The sequence below is a fragment of the Bufo bufo genome, chromosome 2, assembly GCF_905171765.1.
Source record: "Bufo bufo chromosome 2, aBufBuf1.1, whole genome shotgun sequence".
NCBI classification, from domain to species: Eukaryota; Metazoa; Chordata; class Amphibia; order Anura; family Bufonidae; genus Bufo; species Bufo bufo.
The window spans coordinates 633,852,787-633,868,640 of record NC_053390.1 but is presented as its reverse complement, the minus strand read 5'-3'; the positions used below and the strand labels follow the sequence as shown (position 1 = coordinate 633,868,640).

Genomic DNA, 15,854 nt, shown 5'->3' with positions numbered 1-15,854 from the left:
GAAAATGAAAATGCTTAAATATTACTTTATTATAAATATATTCCCAAATATCTTTCATTAGTTATAAATGGTTCGTTTTGTCTAGGGAGCAATCATTAGGAGAAATCAAATGGCCGCCATCCTATTAGTATTCACAAAATCTGTCCTAATCACACAGGAGGGCAAGTTACTTCAGAGCAGCGAGATAAAAAGCTGCATCCTCCTCTGCTCTACTTGTCAGAGATTTTGGTCCTGAATACAGCTGATAGAGATTCATGAGTTTATGAGGAGACATGAAATACAGAGAGGACGGACTGTGGTAATATGGGGCTGTGGTAATGGAGACTGCATACAAAAGCTAATGCTCATTACCACATCGCCACCCTCCGCTCTGTACTTCATGTCTCCTCATGAACTCCATTCCTTCAGAGATCAGCTGAAGATCTTTTCAGCTGTATTCAGGATCATAATCCCTGACAAGCAGAGCAGAGAGGAGGATGAGGCAGCTATTTAGCTCAGTGTTGTGAAGTAACTTCTCTTCCTGTGCGATAAGGACAGGTTTTGTGTGTACTAATAGGACGGTGGCCATTTTATTTCTCCTAATGACTGCTCCCTAGACAAAACTAGCCATTATAACTAATGAAAGATATTTGGGAATATATTTATAATTAAGTATTTTTAATTTTCTTAATTCCAGGAGAAACCCTTTAAACAGGTTGCCTGGTCTTGGAGCTGACAGCCCCTGCGGTCCTAACCTGTGCCTCTGAACATAATAAAAATAAATAAGCCACTCACCTGACCATGATCCCGCCACTACTCCATTCCTGGACACTTCTGGTCCCTGCAAGACCAGGTTGTGGCTTGGTCACATGACCGCTTCAAGCAAACACAGACCTTAGCAGTCACAACGGCTTGAACACTACGTCACAGCTCTGACGTAGCGTTTAAAGGGGTTGTCTCACCTCAGACATTGGGGGCATATCCGATAGGTGTGGGTCCCACCTCTGGCGAGAGAACTGAGCCCAGAAAGTGCCGAAGGGCGAACCGCACATGTGCGGCTGCCCTCCATTCATTTCTATGGGAGCGCAGAAAATAGCTGAGCGTCGCCCTTGGCTATTTTCGGCAGTCCCATTGAAATGAATAGGAAGCGCGCTGCGCAAGTGCAGCCAGCGCTCCTTTCACTTCTATGGGGCTGACAGAAATAGCCGAGCCAGCGGCCTGTGATTAGCTGTAGCAGTCACGAGATCAAGCCACTTCATGGTCCTTCTGGGACCGTAAGCTGCTGTGAATGGAGCAGCTGCAGAGTGGACAGGTGAATGGGGTTTTTATGTTTAGGGGCACAGGTTTAGGACTCCACTACAAGGTCGGACAACCCCTTTAAAGAGGACCTGTCTCCTCTCCTGACATTCCCCATGTAATAATTCTGCAGCATCTATTCTTATGACCCTGTTATGCCATTCCTCTGTCAATACTACTAGCAGGGAGGGGGCATGCAATCAGTGCTGCTGAAGTTAGACTGAGCAGGGGCACACCCCCAACTGGTTACGTCCTGTTGGACCTTTATTGCAGACTGCTGGCAGTTCATTTCTACAATTCTAGTAGAAATAATATGGTAACTGCACAACATAGATGCTCCAGACGTGGTGTTATACAGGGATTGCAGGTCCTCTCTGGTGATGTATAACTGGGCTGGCCATGTACTTGCTGCATTATTCATCAGGAGCCGTTTCTCAGTGATTAGTAGAGCTTGTTACTCTCATTTAGTAGCTAGGTGTTGGCAGTGTTCTCCGCAGCCAATGCTAAACTTCATATTTGCTGCATCTGAATTGTCAATGGATCATTTTGGGAGCTGAGATGCTGCATTTCAGGAACATAAATGTATAAAATATCTTATTATTAGGATACATTCATGTGAATGTTGTTTGTTTCCGTATCCGTTCCGTTTTGTTTTTTTTTGCAGATAGAATGCGGACCCATTCATGTCCGTTCCGTAGCCCCGCAAAAAAAAAAAATAGAACATGCCCTATTCTTGTATGTTTTAGGCATTGTTACAATGGATCAGCAAAAAAAAAAAAAACAGATGGCATACGAATGTCATCCGTTTTTTTTTTTTTTTTGCGGACAGCGAAACACATACGATCGTGAGCATGTAGCCTTACACGTATAAAATATCTTTGAAAAATAAAACCATAATTAAAATAAAAGCTCTCCAGGCAAAACTTAAAATTTCTAATGGTGCGATTTATTTCTATTCGCAGTTGAAGCGTCTGTACACAGCAGCAATGTTCACTGCACGGACAAGACCATTGAGGCAGCAGAGGCGCTGCTACACATGGAGTCTCCCACCATCCTTCGGGATTCCAGGAGTCCAGGTAGACACTGCACCTTCTATGTTGGCGTACATAGGTCTGAGGTTACATGTGCACGGACTTTACTGTTATTCTGTTCCTTCTGGAAAAACGGATCCGTTTTAATCCCCATTTGTTTGAATGAGTTATTTTGAACATCAGCTTGTTTTTGACAGGAGAAAAAGTCCTGTCTGTTGTACTTTTATTTCTGCCAAAATAACAAAAACATGACTGAAAGGAGCTTTCCATTTTTTTTATTTTTTTTTTTAAATAAAGGAACTATGTCACCAAAAATTGTATACACCAGTTAAAATCAGATAGCAACACATTTCCTTTTTTCTAATCTGTTTTAATTTTCTGATTGTATTTTTATTTTATTTCCTGAACATGATTATGTGGGCGGCCATCTTGCCTGATCTGATCTTAACGCTACATTCACACGACCGTATTTTTGGCTCCACCTACGTTCCGCAATTTTGCGGAACGGGTGCGAACCCATTCATTTCAATGGGGCCGCTAAAGATGCGGACAGCACACAATGTGCTGTCGGCATCCATAGATCTGTTCCGCGGCCCCGCAAAAAAGATAGAGCATGTCCTATCCTTGTCCGCAATCGCGGACAAGAATAGGCATTTCTATCATTGGGGCTGGCTACATTCACACGGCCGGTATCAGTGTTTTGCTCTGCCGAATACTGAACGGCGCGAGATTTACGCTGCAGACAGGGCCGGAGGTAGGAGACCAACGATGCCTGCCCCTGTCAATATAGTGAAGCAGGGCGTGGTCAGAGGTGGGAGAACGGAGCCTCTAGGAGCAGGGGAAACGCATATTATAAAAGTTTAGTTTTCCCAATAAGGCTACTTTCACACTAGCGTTGTTTAAATCCGGCGTTCAATTCCGACACCGGAACTGCCCGCCGGATCAGGAAAAACGTGTGAAAACAGATTACATTTGAATCCTGATCAGGATTTTGATCACAATGAAAAAATGCATTGGAAAAAACGGATCCGCCATTTATGGACTTTTATTTCACATTTTTCGGGTTTAACATGCAAAAGCCGGATCCGGTTTGACTGAACACACAGCGCCGAATCCGGCGTTAATGCAAGTCGATGGGAAAAAGGCCGGATCCGGCGTTCAGTCAAAGTGTTCAGGATTTTTGGCCAGAGGTAAAAATACAACATGCTACGGTTTTCTGAAAAGCCTGATCAGTCAAAAAGACTGAACTGAAGACATCCTGATGCATCCTGAACGGATTACTCTCCATTCAGAATGCATTAGGATAAGGCCTCATGCACACGAACATTATTTTTTTTTGCGGTCCGCAAAAACGGATTCCGGTTTTCCGTAATCCGTGACCGTTTTTTCGTCCGTGGGTCTTCCTTGATTTTTAGAGGATCCACGGACATGAAAAAAAAGTCGTTTTGGTGTCCGCCTGGCCGTGCGGAGCCAAACGGATCCGTCCTGACTTACAATGCAAGTCAATGGGGACGGATCCGTTTGACGTTGACACAATATGGTGCAATTGCAAACTGATCCGTACCCCATTGACTTTCAATGTAAAGTCAGGAGTTAATATACCATAGGATCGGAGTTTTCTCCAATCCGATGGTATATTGTAACTTGAAGCGTCCCCATCACAATGGGAACGCCTCTGTTAGAATATACCATCGGATTTGAGTTCCATCGTGAAACTCAGATCCGATAGTATATTCTAACAAAGGCGTTCCCATAGTGATGGGGACGCTTCTAGTTAGAATATAATACGAACTGTGTACATGACTGCTGCCTGGCAGCACTCTATCTTTTACAGGGGACTGTGATCATCACAATTAACCCTTCAGGTGCCGCACCTGAAGGGGTTAATTGTGCGTATCATAGCCCCCTGTAAGAGATCAGGGGCTGCCAGGCAGCAGGGGGCAGACCCCTCTCCCTCTCCAGTTTGAATATCATTGGTGGCCAGTGTGCGGCCCCCCCTCCCTCCCTCTATTGTAATATCATTGGTGGCCAGTGTGCGGCCCGCCCCTCCCTCCCTTTATTGTAATATTATTGGTGGCTAGCGTGCGGCCTCCCTCTATTGTAATATCATTGGTGGCCAGTGTGCGGCCTCCAATCGCTGGGGCTCCGATCGGTAACCATGGCAACCAGGACGCTACTGCAGGCCTGGTTGCCATAGTTACTTAGCAATATTACAATATTAGAAGCATCATACTTACCTGCTGCGCTGTCTGTGACCGGCCGGGAGCTCCTCCTACTGGTAAGTGACAGGTCTATGTGGCGCATTGCTTAATGATCTGTCACTTACCAGTAGGAGGAGCTCCCGGCCGGTCACAGACAGCGCAGCAGGTAAGTATGATGCTTCTAATATTGTAATATTGCTAAGTAACCATGGCAACCAGGCCTGCAGTAGCGTCCTGGTTGCCATGGTTACCGATCGGAGCCCCAGCGATTAAACTGGGACTCCGATCGGAACTCTCCGCTGCCACCAATGATGGGGGGAGGGGGAGGCCGCACACTGGCCACCAATGATATTACAATAGAGGGAGGGAGGGGGGGGCCGAGGGAGGCCGCACACTGGCCACCAATGATATTCAAACTGGGGAGGGAGGGGGGTCTGCCCCCTGCTGCCTGGCAGCCCCTGATCTCTTATAGGGGGCTATGATATGCACAATTAACCCCTCAGGTGCAGCACCTGAGGGGTTAATTGTACGGATCACAGCCCCCTGTAAGAGATCGGGTGCTGCCAGGCAGCAGGGGGCAGTCATGTACACAGTTCGTAGTATATTCTAACTAGAAGCGTCCCCATCACTATGGGAACGCCTCTGTGTTAGAATATACTGTCGGATATAAGTTTTCACGAAGTGAAAACTCATCTCTGAAAAAGCTTTTTTGCAGACGGATCTTCGGATCCGTCTGTATGAAAGTAACCTACGGATCACGGAAGCGGATGCCAATCTTGTGTGCATCCGTGTTCTTTCACGGACCCATTGACTTGAATGGGTCCGTGAACCGTTGTCCGTCAAAAAAATAGGACAGGTCATATTTTTTTGACAGACAGGAAACACGGATGCGGCTGCAAAACGGTGCATTTTCCGATTTTTCCACGGACCCATTGAAAGTGAATGGGTCCGCGAAAAAAAACCCCGGAAAACGGCACAACGCCCACGGATGCACACAACGGTCGTGTGCATGAGGCCTAAAACTGATCAGTTCTTTTCCGGATTTGAGCCCCTAGGACGGAACTCAGCGCCAGAAAAGAAAAACGCTAGTGTGAAAGTACCCTAACGGTGAGATGGCACGAATATAGTTATGTTCAGCTGACAATAGCACATCACTAATGTCAGCCAGCTTAATACCCATTTTTCAGGTGACAGAAACACTTTAGAAAGCATTAACAAAATTGCTTTACGGCAGCCCCGTGGGCCATGGGAGGGGACCTCATTGACTTCTATGGGAGAGTTTTCTAGGCATGCTCTGTGAGGTCATTGTACAAGGAAAGAATAGATAAGCTCTGACACTCACCTATTGTAAATGGTGGATCCTGTCTTATCTATACACAGAGGTGATATCATTACAGGCAGGATTAGATGAATTTTTTGGACTCAACATGGTATACGATGGCAGGGCAGCTGTCACCATCTTTTCATATAGCTAGATAGGTCTCTAGTAGAGCGCTAAAATACCAGCTTGATTTGTTTTTCTTTAGCAAACACATTAGTAGTATTATCAGCCAATAAATATACTGTGTAGATGACAACTTCTCCTTACTACCTGACCCGGAGCTCTGTGGATAGCGCCAGTAGTTATGGTTACATAATATACCGTATGAAGCATATGTGTTATATTCTCCACCTTTTATTGCAGTGGAAGTGTATGTACCATCATGTGTGTCCACCCCAGAGTTTATCCACGCTGCCATGAGGCCCGACGTGATCACAGAGACGGTGGTTGAAGTGTCTACCGAGGACTCTGAGCCCATGGACTCCTCTCCCATCCCAATTTCTCTCGAGCTGGGAGAGCCTATGAAAAAGAAAAAAGGTAATTTAAGAACTACTGCTGTGCCTGCTTTTATCCAGTTCTGTACTACAGGGGGAGAAGTAATATTACGTACATGGTGTCTAATGGCCTTTCCTATATTCAAACCTGCAGCTGGTCGTAAACCAAAGATGCAGCAGCCCACATTTGCCAACGGTTCACCAGATTTGGGAATAAAGAAAAAACCTCGGGAAGGAAAAGGTAAAATTAAAAATAATAAAAATCAGCAGGTTAAAGGTGGTTGCCCCATCTGGGACATTTATGGTATATCGCTAGAATATGCTATGAATATCACACCTGATGGCAGAAGAGGGGACCCGCTCTTCTCGTCAGAATGGGGCCACCAAAGTTAACTGAGAGAACACCACAGTCTGTTATTTTCAAAAGCCGCTATAGCAGTGAATGGAGAGCGCGCCGTGCAAGCATGGCAACACCTACATTTCCCATTATGGGGTGGCCGTGCTTGCCTATATTTGAAATGCCCATTGCGGTGAATTGAGGTTGGCCAGAAATGCGCGGCCTGCTCTCCCTTCTCTTTGGAGTCCCATTTTGCATATATGAGCTGGTCCTAGAGTTGGGATCCACATCTTTCTGACATTTATGATCTAATTATATGCCATATGGGACAACCCCTTTAAGATGGATAAGGTTTCCAAGAATTTATTTATGGCATCAAGTGATTGTGACACTGCAACAGTATTAAAAGCTTAAAAAAAAAAAAAAAAAAAAAAAAAACTTTTCCATTTATCTCAAAAATATGAACTATACTTGGTATTGCTGCATCCAGAAATGTTCAAACCATGAAAGTATCATGTAATGTCTCCTACCCTGTAAACAGTGGGAAGAAATTATCATTATGTACCCCAAAATGGTGCCAGTAAACACTAAAGCTCGTCCTCAGTTTGCTGCATTGAGAAATCAAAAAGTTATAGGAGGAGATATACCAACGCCGATCTTAGAATAAGGGTGTATTCACACGGCCGCAATTTCTTTCCGCATTTTGCGGAACGGAATTGCGGACCCATTCATTCCTGCGATGTGCTGCCGGGTCCGCAATTCCGTTCCCAGAAAAAAATAGAACATGTCCTATTATTGTCCGCAATTGGGGACAAGAACAGGCATATTCTATTAGTGCCGGCAATGTGCGGTCTGCAAAATGCGGAACGCACATTGCCGCTGTCCGTGTTTTGTGGATCCGCAAAACACATTGCAGACGTGTGAATGGACCCTAAAGTATATCGGCACAGAATGCACCAAATTTATTAAGAGGCACAGGCCTCTTAAAAAATTTGGCGCATTTACAGGCAGTCTGTGCTCCAGACTTTCAAATATCATAGCTGGCATAGGTTACATCAGTTTCTGGCGTAAATGACAGCAAATCCGGTGGGCCACTAAGCCACACCCACTTTCCCGCCGCTTTTAAAAAGTGAGGAGACAAGTGAAAAGTCGCAAGTTATTGCACAGATTTAGTGTGCGCCATAAATTGTGAGTTTTTTACGCCACAATAGTGGTGTAAACACTTGGCAACACAGTTTTTCAGTACATTATATAGCACATTAAGTGTTCCCCCAAAAAATACAAATCGCTCTACGGAATACAAGCCCTCATGTCGATGGGATGAGGATGAAAAAAAATCTAAATTTGTGAAAATGTGACCGCTGCAGGAGTTATTTGTGTTTGCTTCTCTCCAGGAAATACAACTTACCTATGGGAGTTCCTCTTAGACTTGCTTCAGGATAAGAATACATGCCCCCGATACATCAAGTGGACACAAAGGGAGAAGGGCATCTTCAAGCTGGTGGATTCTAAAGCAGTTTCCAAACTTTGGGGGAAACACAAGAACAAGCCAGACATGAACTATGAGACTATGGGAAGAGCTTTAAGGTAGCCAGAAGTATTACAGACCGCTCTTGTTTTGTGCCAGCAAGCAAATGGTGTGTGAATATCTTGAGATGTTCTAGTTAGGAATGGATGCAGGATATCTGTTCTGCCCATCTGCGTGTTTACTGCAGTGCCTATGTTGGCAGACACCATGCACAGGCCTTTTGATTTCTTTAGTGTTTTCCAAGCTGTAGCTCTGTGCTTAACCAGCATGTCAGAAGATAGCTTAAGAGCCAGTTCAGACCTGAGCGTTTTACAGCGCGTTCCTACGCGCTGTAAAACGCTCAACAAGGAGAAACCAATGCTTCCCTATGGGAATGGTTCTCACCTGGGCGTTTTACAGCGCGTACGATCGCGCTGTAAAACGCCCGACGCTCAAACAAGTACATGAGCGTTTTTTCGGGCGTTTGTCGCGCGTTCCCGTACATAGACTTTCGGGAACGCGCGACAATGTGTGTTTGCTTGTCTCTGTATGCGCGATTGTCAACGCCCGTACAATCGCGCATACAGAGCGCTCCTTTCCCAACGCTCCGGTGTAAACCCAGCCTAAAAGGGTTGTCCAACTTATTAAGCGTTTCCCCCAAGCCAGCCGTTATCATAAAGGAATTTATGCTTACCAATTTCATTTCCCGCCACTTCCAGCAATGCCACTCCGATCCCCCTGCTGCTGCAGTGTTGTGCCTGTACACACCAGGTGGCACTGCAAGTGGCAGGGGATAAAATGGGTGAGTTACGTTCTTTTATTTAATAAAAAGCATTGCAGGCTTGTGAGTTTTTAATAAATATATATATTTTTTAATAAGTTGGAAAACTCATTTGAAGGGGTTATCCCAGAATCTAGACTTTTTCCAGAAAAGGCCCTGTAACTGGTAACATCAGTAGACATGCCCAAGTGTTTTTTTCCTTTTCTTTTTTGCATTATTTTTTGCATTGTATACTTTGCTGTACATGACATTTATTTTCTTTCTTCAGATATTACTATCAAAGAGGAATTCTAGCAAAAGTGGAGGGTCAGAGGCTGGTGTACCAGTTCAAAGAGATGCCCAAGAACATTGTGGTCATAGAAGATGACAAAGCCGAGCCCTACACAGAAGAGATGGTATCTCCAATTGATGACAAGTCTCTGGAGCGAGTTTCTATTCCTACAGAGGGTATACTTAAAATGGCCATGCCAGCTCGGATAGAGAAAAGTCCTACGCAGCAAACCTCACCCAGAAGGCCTAGACTAGTAAGCTTGGCTTCTCCTGTCTGTGAGGCACCTCCTCACTCGCCCACCAGCACCACACCAAACCCAGCACAGAGGTCAGTATCGTTATTTTGAGTCATTTTCTTTTTTTTTTTTTTAAGTACCGTATTTTGTTAAGATGCACCTGATGATAAGACTCTATTGATAATATTTTTCATTAGACCTCAGATCAGACCCCCATAAATATCAGGACATCAGATCAGGCCCCATATCAGGACATCACATTTGACATCCTCATCAGGACATCACATCAGCCTCCCTTGTCAGACCCCCATCAGACCTCAGATTAGCCCACCTCAGATTAGCCCACCTTGTCAGACAGTCTTTAGACCTCAGATTAGCTCACCTTGTCAGACTCCCATCAGACTTCAATTCAGGTTAAAATAAAAAAAACTCCTCTTACCTATCCTGCGCCTCGGCTCCTCTCCACCTCCTGCAGAAGTCACGCTCCCCGTCTTCACGGCCTGCGCTGCTCTGTCACCTGAATGTGTGCAGCGTCAGATCATAGTACGTGCACTACGTCCTGACGCTGTACGCGGTCGGGACAGTGAAGTGCCCGCCCCAGGAATGAAGACCGGGAGGGTGAGTATTACAAGCGCTTGTGGCGCTTCGCTCCCAGCACCTAATGGATACTAGTGAGCGCTCACTAGTATTTGCTTTATAAGACGCACGACTATTTCCCCCCACTTTTTTTGGGGGGGGGGGGTGCGTCTTATAAAGCAAAAAATACGGTAATGGTCACCAAGCAGAAGCTTTGTTAGGGTATTATTAGATAAGGGCAATTGACCAATGTGCAGTCTATCACCAAAGCAAACAAGATATTTAGGACTACCTGTGCACACCAGCTAATATGCCAATAACCTATATTTTTTTTCTTTTCATGTCTGATACTACTGCATAAACTGTCAGTATAGGGACAGTACAATAACTTGGACCCCCCCCCCCCCCTTGAAAAGTGTCCCAGTTCACGGTTGTTCACATAATGTTCATGATACAACTGATGTCTAGTAGAAAGATATTGACAACCTCAGAAGCAGTTATTTTTGTCCATTTTCGCGGCCAGACGGACCCCATTGAGACCAGTGGGCCTGTTTTTAACGGCTGTTTAGACGAGTGTGCATCCGTCTAATGGACATTAAAATGGGTAAAAAAAAAAAAAAAAACTCATTCATTTACACATACAGGGACACTCGCTCTTTTCTAGAGGCAACAGGACCTGGCGCACACAGAGTGGTGATGTCACATGGTAGTCCTGCTGCCTCCAGTGAGGTGAGTGTCCCTGTATGTGTAATTTATTTATTTATTTTTTAATCCCTGAATGGCTAATTTCTCGCCCATTTCCTTGGGGGACACAGGAAACCTTGGGGTATAGCTCAACTCCCTAGGAGGCGTGACACTAAGTGAAAACTGTTAAGCCCCTCCTCCAGCAGCTATACCCTCAGCCTGGAGAGAGAGACTGCCAGTTTTTGCTTAGTGTCCAAGGAGCTGTTTTTTCTCCTTCATTTTTTTCTTATTTTTTATTTTTTACTATTCACAGGGACAACAGAGACGCCTGGACCTCTCTGTTTCTGTTTCTCCCGGGGTCGAGCTGCGCCAGTGCCGGTCATCCGCACTGCTGCCTCCCCCACAGAAGACAAGGAGGACCAGGGCAGCCCAGCTCCCCTGCATCCTGCCAGCGTAAGGGTCGCCCACACGTCAAGCCCCTCTCCAGCTTCCTGCCACTGCGGTGCCGGTAGCTGAACGGGCGACCCTGCTGGACTGGACAGAGGGTAAGACTTCAGGATGGTGAGAGTGGCTGTTCCAGCCCCTCCCCCCTTCTGCTCTCCACTCTCCCCCCAAGGCCCCCTTCACCTGTCTAGTATGGCTGGATACGGGTACAGTTCACAACAAGAGCGCCCTGAAAACGCCCCACTACAGGCTAAGTGCCTCTCTTCAGGAAGGGTTTAACCTGGGCGTTATTACTTTTTAATCCCTTCTATGCTGGTAGCAGCAGGGGCATCCAGGGATCGCAGGCAGGCAAGGCCTGCCGCAGCAACGGACAACCGGCACCCTTTCACTGCCGGCCGGCATCGCAACGGCCGCACAGAGAAATCGCGGCGTCGCTCTATCTGCGGGGGCGGACGTTCTCTTCTTTCTGCGGTGGCCATAACATTCGCCATTACAGCGCCGCAGGTCGCCCCTTCCTCTCTCTATATTTAAATCGTGCGCGCGAACGAAGTTGGCGGGGGCGGGGCTTCGCTTCCCGCTCCTCTATTATCCCGCCTTCTGATCATCTCAAGAGACTGGCCACCGCTGCTGCCGCTTCTCCCCTGATGAGACAACGTGTTGAAGCTGCTCCCTCTGCTGTTTCTTCTGCTAACTGCCCTGAGGTCTTCGGTCTGGTAGGACTGCTAACCCCTTCCTAGTACCAGCAGCCCCTAGCCTGGACAGCCATCCCCACTCCCATTTTTCTGCCAACATGTCCGACCCCTCAGGGGCCTCTAGACCCTGGTATCATGCCTGCACCGCCTGTAAAGCAGCCTTTCCACGGGGGCAATCAGACCTGCATTGCTCTGCATGCCAGGCCCCAATACAGGGTCCGCCACTTGCTGTGCCGCCCCCTGTTTTCTTGGATCCACCTGATTGGGCAAGATCCCTGTCCTAGGCCGTGGAAAGCCTCACTCATGTCGTGGGCCGCCTTGTAAACACGCAGCCTGCTACACCCCCTGTCGTACCCTCCGGGTCCGCTACTTCTGCCGACCTGTCTGGGTCCCTCGCTCCCAGTGATACCTCCAGGGCCCGGCACCTCCAGAAGCTGTCCAGGGCGGAGTGCGCGTCTTCCTCGGATGCGTCCCTGTCGCCTCCAAGGGTACGGTCTCAGTCGGGCCCCTCCTCCTCACAGGACATGCCCTCAGACGGAGAATTAGTGGATTCGGTTTGGGACATGGACTCTGCATTACCGTGCAAGCTAGCCTCTGCTGTGGGCCATCTCATTACCAATATTCGTGACACCTTTAAAATTCACGACGACCCTCCCAGCACTGACAAGGTCGGTGTGTCTTTTTTCCACCCCAAGCAGGCGTCCACGGTATTCCCTCTCTACGCCGACTTCTCGTCGGTGGTCTCTAAGGCTTGGTCTCGGCCCTTCCCCCTACCTCCCCATGTTCGGACCTCCCTCCTCTGGTGGTTACGGATTCCTCCCCGGTCCGTCCAGGGCACTTGGTCGCCATCGGAGTCCAAGCTGCCGATAAACAATCTGGAACTGAGGGCGATTCTCCTATCGCTCCAGCACTGGACTCCCCTGCTTCGGGGCCATCCCCTGTGTGCCCAGTCGGACAACGCCACGGCCGTGGCATACATAAATCATCAGGGGGGGCACTCGCGGCAATGCGGGAAGTGTCTCACATCCTCCGCTGGGCGGAAACTCATGTTCCGGCCATGTCGGCAATTTACATTCCGGGGGTGGACAACTGGGCGGCGGATTTCCTCAGCCGGACCACGATACACCCGGGCGAGTGGTCTCTGCATCCCGACGTGTTCGAGTCCATTGGCCTCCGTTGGGGTCGTCCGGATGTGGATCTCATGGCCTCCAGGTTCAACCACAAGCTCCCCCCCTTCCTGTCCAGGTCCAAGGACCCGAGGGCTCTCGTTCTTCCGTGGACGGAATTTTCCCTTCTGCCCCGGATTGGCCTCTCCGGCCTTGGTACGCCGACCTAATGCTGCTCCTGGGAGACGCGCCATGGCCGCTGCCTCTAAGAGAAGACCCTCTCTCTTAAGGGCCAATCTTCCACCAGCATTTAGGGTCGCTACGTTTAACGGCATGGCTATTGAGACCGCAGTTTTATCGCGACAGGATTTTTCGGCGGATGTGGCTCGTACCATGATCCGCGCACGGAAGCCGGCCTCGTCCAGGATTTACTACCGGACTTGGCGGTCTTACCTAGGTTTTTGCGAAAATCTGGATGTCCATCCTCTTCGTTTTTCCCTTCCCACGATCCTGTCCTTCTTACAGTCTGACCTGGGTCTGGGTCTCAGCTCGTTAAATGGTCATGTCTCGGCGCTTTCCATCCTCTTCCAGCGTCCTTTGGCCCCTCACGGACCTGTCAAGACCTTTATCCAGGGGGTCGCTCACTCTGTTCCCCCGTATCGCTCTCCCATTCCACCCTGGGACCTAAATGTTATGCTCTCGGCGCTCCAGTCCTCCCCCTTCGAGCCGCTACGGAGGGTCTCTCTTCCCCTTTTGTCCTGCAAGGTCATTTTCCTTGTGGCCATCATGTCCCTACGACAGGTGTCTGAATTGCCGGCACTTTCTTGCTCTGAGCCCCTATTGGTCTACCACCAGGATAAGGCAGTTCTCCGTCCGGTTCCTTCCTTCCTGCCGAAGGTGGTCTCCGCCTTTCACCTCAATGAGGACATCGTCCTCCCTTCCCTTTGTCCGTCTCCTTCTCACCCTCGTGAACGGGAGCTTCACCGCCTGGATGATGTTAGGGCCCTGAAGATTTACCTGGAGGTCACCGGACCCTTTCGGCGCACGGACTCTTTTTGTGATTCCGGAGGGTCCAAGCAAGGGGTTGGCGGCGTCCAGGGTGTCTATTGCCCGCTTCATCAAGATGGCTATTGCTGAGGCTTACCGCGCCAAGGGCAAGGAGACGCCTTTTGGTGTTACCGCTCATTCTACCAGAGCGGTCGATGCCTCTTGGGCTCAGAGGCATTGGGCTTCGGCTGAACAACTGTGTAAGGTGGCCATCTGGTCTTCCTTGCACGCATTCACCAAGTTCTACAGGGTGAACACCTATGCATCGGCGGACGCTGCTTTGGGCCGCCTGGTCTTGCAGGTGGCGGTTTCCTGATACCTCCGGTGGTTTCGCCTTGGGCTGTAGTCCCTCCCCTCTTGGACTGCTCTCGAACATCCCAAGGATTCCTGTGTCCCCCAAGGAAATGAGCGGGAAAACTAGATTTTTGTATAACTTGCCAGTAAAATCTCTTTCTCGCTCTTCCTTGGGGGACACAGCACCCACCCATCATTCTGGTTTACCGTTACGGTTTAGTTGCCCCTGTCGGGTAGTTGACTTGTTTGGTTTCACATGGTTGGTCCTTGTCTCTTTTTTTCACTACTTGGACACGCAACTGGTAGTCTCTCTCTCCAGGCTGCGGGTATAGCTGCTGGAGGAGGGGCTTAGCAGTTTTCACTTAGTGTCACACCTCCTAGGGAGTTGAGCTATACCCCAAGGTTTCCTGTGTCCCCCAAGGAAGAGCGAGAAAGAGATTTTACTGGTAAGTTATACAAAAATCTCGGTTTTTTTCCCCCTTACATAGTGTACCCGTTTTGTGATGTCCATTAGATTGGTGCACTCTCGTCTAAACGGCCGTTTAATTTCAATGGGGTCCATCTGGCCGTAAAAACAGAATAAGACAACCTATTTTTTGGCAGCCACTGTTCGTTGGCTGTTAAAAAACCAAAAAATGAGCTAACTGTTTTTTTTATTTTATTTTTTATTTCTGGGGGTGGGGGCATTATTGGACATTAATGGCGGACATTATTATGAGGACGTATATACAGGGGACACCATGGGGGCTATTATCGATACTGGGGGGGGGGGGGGGCACTATGGGGGCTATTATTTAGGGTAGCCTTCCTCCAGTGATACTATGACAAGATGAAAGAGCAAGTGGATTATTTTTTTTAATTACCCACAAGTCACAAAAGATGCTGAAAGTGGTCCCCATTCACGTCCCTGCATCTTTGAGCGCCTCTGATTATGGCTACATGAACACGAATGTTGTTTGTTTCCGTTCCATTTTTTTTGCGGATAGAATGTCTGCATAAGTATGTCCATTTCGTAGCTCCACAAAAAAAATAGAACATGTCCTATTCTTGTCCATTTTAGGCATTGTTACAACGGATCCGCAAAAAAGACAACTGGCATACGGATGTCATCCGTTTTTTTTTTTTTTGCGGACCGCAAAACACATACGGTCGTGTGCATGTAGCCTATGTCAGCTGATACTGCCTGCAGTTCTTCACCAGTTATGTTGCAGAAGAAAAATAATTCCAACAAGATGGGACAGCATGCCGCACCTCATGTAACTCACTGGCACGGGTTAATGAACTGTTTACGGAGGAGCGAACTGTGAGCAAGAGGTTATGCCACCGCGTTCCCTAGACTTGTCCATATGTGATTTTTATCTGTGGGGAAATTTAAAACATAGAAAGTGTCCACTAACAATCCACATACCATGGATAAACTCAAGGAAAACATCACAGACACTATCCGCAGCATCAGCCAACATAATCGGACGTGCCCAAAGATGCGTAGATGCAAATGGGGACCACTTTCAGCATCTTTTGTGACTTGTGGGTAATTAATAAAAATAAAATCCACTTG

General features: G+C 47.8%; 1 protein-coding gene across 4 annotated transcripts in view; it reads left to right on the top strand.

Moving 5' to 3' along the window:
* Positions 1–15,854, top strand: part of ELF2 (E74 like ETS transcription factor 2) — a 109,374-nt gene that overhangs the window by 90,387 nt on the left and 3,133 nt on the right. For all 4 annotated transcript variants that reach the window (XM_040418455.1, XM_040418456.1, XM_040418457.1 and 1 more), the window contains 5 exons: positions 2,238–2,351; positions 6,192–6,365; positions 6,477–6,563; positions 8,054–8,246; positions 9,216–9,545. In XM_040418455.1, coding sequence (XP_040274389.1) covers positions 2,238–2,351; positions 6,192–6,365; positions 6,477–6,563; positions 8,054–8,246; positions 9,216–9,545 — 898 coding nt within the window. The remainder of the gene's footprint in view (positions 1–2,237; positions 2,352–6,191; positions 6,366–6,476; positions 6,564–8,053; positions 8,247–9,215; positions 9,546–15,854) is intronic.